This window comes from Prosopis cineraria, unplaced genomic scaffold (genome assembly GCF_029017545.1).
Source record: "Prosopis cineraria cultivar Desert tree isolate PC_DT_omini unplaced genomic scaffold, ASM2901754v1 PC5, whole genome shotgun sequence".
NCBI classification, from domain to species: domain Eukaryota; kingdom Viridiplantae; phylum Streptophyta; class Magnoliopsida; order Fabales; family Fabaceae; genus Prosopis; species Prosopis cineraria.
Window position 1 is genome coordinate 39,806,083 of NW_026555336.1, and position 3,852 is coordinate 39,809,934.

At 36.6% G+C, this 3,852-nt stretch overlaps 1 protein-coding gene across 1 annotated transcript; it reads right to left on the reverse strand.

Annotated features, from left to right (window-relative positions):
* Nucleotides 1-807: 807 nt before the first annotated feature.
* On the reverse strand, nt 808-1,783 carry LOC129311833 (21 kDa protein-like). Its single transcript, XM_054954306.1, has one exon. The coding sequence runs from the start codon at nt 1,716-1,718 to the stop codon at nt 1,080-1,082; it is 639 nt and encodes a 212-aa protein (XP_054810281.1). The 5' UTR covers nt 1,719-1,783; the 3' UTR covers nt 808-1,079.
* Between the last annotated feature and the right edge of the window lie 2,069 nt (nt 1,784-3,852).

The following is a 3,852-nucleotide window of genomic DNA, read 5'->3' on the forward strand; positions in this document are numbered from 1 at the left end:
GGGAAAAGTGGGAGTTACTCATGCATGTGAACATGATCAAGGACATATCTCCTTGTCCATGCAGTTTCTACCTATAACAGCGGAATCCCATCGATAGGGATTGTTGTGGACCATCTCACTTGTCATCTCTCTTTAGCGCATCGAATCATATCATGGTTTTTCATCATCATCGCCACCCTCATGGATGAGAAATCAATTATTTCCGACAATGCTAATTATTTGATTGTTTCATATGGGGTGGTTAATATACGTAATCAATCATAATTCCGATTAATTAGTTTCAATCAGTACTACACCAATTAATTTCATTTACAGGCTGAATCAGTTAAACTTGAAAAGGTCTGTCAAGTAAAATGTTCGTATACAAGCTCAATTATTTTCTTAATGTTGACTACCTTACACTCTGTTCTCTCTAAAATATATAGATGCATCTGTACTCTTGCAGAAGGGGGAAAAAACAAAATTGAAAGCACTCGATTTGAGCTTTAAAAATCGAATCAGAAAACAAAAACAAAAACAACATTAATTTCAGTTTGTCTGCAAAAAAAAAAAAAGGCATCCAACGGCATCTTTTGATAGTGGTTGTGGCTGGCGTTACGATAAAAGGCCAAGAAGTTCAATTTTTCCTCAAATGGTTGAAGTACGCATGCGAAAGTTACCATTTACCAACCACTCACGATGCCCCACTTTATGCATGATGAAAGTAATGTATTCTCCGCAAAAATGATTCAAACTGAACCAAAAATAACTAAATTCGGTTTGATAAAACAAATAAATAAAGAAAGGAAAAGAAACTAACCCATGGGAGAATCAAAACAAACAGTTCCACATTTCTCTATTTCTATTGGTTTTAGCGAATTTCTGTTTTTCACATTTTCTATTTTGACAGATTCCACCAAAAGGCTGGCAAACACAAACACACTCCCATTTTTCTGGTTTTAGAAAAGGATTAAAAAAAAACTACAGGAAGACCAAAATATACATACAGGGAGGATTCTCAGTTCACAGTAGACTACGCAGTAACCCATATTTTAATCACCCTCAGAAGAAGCCAAATCGGATGGACCGTATTGACGTTTTCAAGGCGTTCCCGTGTTAGCGTAATTATTCACGAGCGCTAAGGCATTACTGGTGAACTTCTTCAAGCCCGTGACCTTACCGCACACATCCGCCTTCACCGGACTGTCTGGCACGTCCTCGAAGCCGTCCGTACAGGTCTCCTCGTCCGTCAGCGCCGCGCTCATCCACGTCTGCACGTTGCTCATCTGGAACTTGAAAGACTCCTCGCCGGAGCCTGCGGCCCCAATCTGCCGCATCTGCTTCAAGGAACCGCGAATTTCGTCCACGGCGTCTCCCACGTTGCTGAAGCAATCATGGAGGGCGGAGGCGGCGCGCGAGTTGGCGGCGTAATCGGCTTCCCGAGTGAGGTTGGAGATGTAGGAGGCCATGCGGTGAGCCTTGGAGAGACTGACGGCGATAGCGACGCGAGCGAGCTGGCCGGGATTCTGCTGGACGGCATTGGCGTAGCGAGAGAGGGAGGAGTAGCAGATGTCCGGGTAGAGAGTGATGCCGCAGCTGGTGCGGATGAAATCGGTGGAGTTAGGAGGAGATTCGGCGGGGGAGGTGGCATAGGAGTCGGCGGCGGCGGGTGACGGGTGGAGGAAGAGGAATGTGGATGAGAAGAGGAAGGGGAGAAGGAGGAGGCGGTGGGTCGTCATAGTTGGTTATGTTTCTGTTATTGACTGGCTTCGTGCTTAGGATTGGTGTTTCGGAACAATTGGTGGGAATAGGGGGTTTAAGTAGGCAAGGAATTTGTGGTTGGAATTAATTTATGACCACGGTCATTGAAAATAATTACATAAATGCCACCCATTTCTGTCTGGTTTGCCCACCGAGCATAAACCGCATTGATCCCATGGGGTGAATTATAGGGGAAGTATGGAAGAGGCCGAAAGGGGCATTTATGAGTATGAGGACTGTTATTTGAAAATATTAATTAGAAAATTAAAAAAGAAGGGAGAGAGCGAAGGGCGGGTGATGGGAAAGGTGAGGGAGAGATTTGGGATCTTCTTATTTTTTTCTCTTCATTTCTCTCATCTTCATCATTCATTAATTTTATCATTTAAAAAAATTATTTAACAAAATAATTTAAATAATAGAGATTGAAAAAAAAAATGGAAGAGAAAAAAAACGAAGAGACACCTCAGCCCAAAAGGAGGGAGGGGCACTTGAGTTTTGCGGCGGCTAGTGCTTTCTTGCGATTGGACATTGGATCAGCGGCTGAGGTTAACATCACCATTCAGTTTCACCACAAATAAAGCATTCCTTTCCCTTGTATTGTATTCAAGTTCACACAACCTTATTCTTTTTTTGTCTTTTCACTCCCCCCAATGTTTTCCTTTCTACTATATATATTTCAAATTCATAAAATATTACACCCATGTCCCGTTTAATTATTGGAAAGAAAGAAATTAAATAGAATAAAATATAATGAGTTGATAGAGAATACTAGAAAATAAAATAAGTTAATGGATTAATGGAGAGGTGTTAATTATAAAAAGAAAAGAGCCATGTAATGATATATAGGTGAGAATGGGGATTGATGGTCTTATCTACGTTAATTCCTATTCTCACCTTTCTATCATTCCATGATTCTTCTCTTTATATCTTTCTCACCTCTCTATTAATCCATAACCCTATTTTAGTTTATTTAATTCTTTATTAACACATTCCATTTCACTCAATTTCTTTCCAACTTTAAATTCTGCAAAATCTTTATATATTTATTCTATAATACAGTAAAAAATCTGATGATTTTCATTATTCGTAAACTCTATCAAGTGAGTAATGGTGTGATATATTTTTAGAAACTAAACCACGCATGGGACTCACACTTATTAATATATATATATGTATATATATGGTGATACATGGATGTGAGATTTGGATATGTTGTAAAGTTGAATCTTAATATTGTGTCAATAAGATAGACTGATATTATCACTTTCAACAACAACGTCGTACTTCATAAGTAGGCATCTGGCATCCATAAGAAGGCCCCCTGTCTTCATCATTTAATCAAACACATCAAAAAATTCAATTATTATTTACATATATTAGAACATCCTAAGTTCCTAACTAAAAAAATTAACCCATGAACGACGTCCTTTTAATTTGAATCAACAGCCAAGGGAAAAAAAAAAGATAAATGATAAAACCATCCTTCTTAGTTATTTACTTTTCATTTTTTTAATCTAATCAGATTTTGACTCATTCACAATATAACGGATTTAATTTACACATATTAAAAATGCCTTAAACACGGAATTTCGTTTACTGGACTGACCAAAGCTAGCTTGATTATAATAATATTAAAATTAACATTTAAGGGAAAAAACGTAGCCTTTTCAACCGATAGATAGAGATTAGAGAATCAAAGAGCGAAGTAGGAAGTTTTGGAAAAATATAATTTGTGATGATAAAATGTTAATAGTGAAGTAAATAGAGATGATTGGATTCGGTTTCAGTTCTCAACACCAAAACGCTGCCGTTTGGCAGTGTTTTTTTAAATCACAAATTTATTATAATAATAAATAATTATTATAAAATTATTATTTTAATATTTAATAAATTAATAAATATTAAGATGTTAAAATTGAACATGACAGTTTAAATAAAAATTTTGGTTTGAACGTTGAAAACTGTACTAAAAAAATAAAAAATGATATGAATAATTTAAAATTGGAGTTGAGTCTAATAAAATGAGTCAGTTTTTTATACTATAATAAATCAATGTTTGAATTTCTATTAAGAAAAACACCTATATTTAATACCTAATTATGCCTTGAATGA

Coding starts and splice junctions, on each gene's coding strand:
- LOC129311833 (XM_054954306.1), bottom strand. CDS start 1,718: ATGACGACCCACCGCCTCCTCCTTCTCCCCTTCCTCTTCTCATCCACA.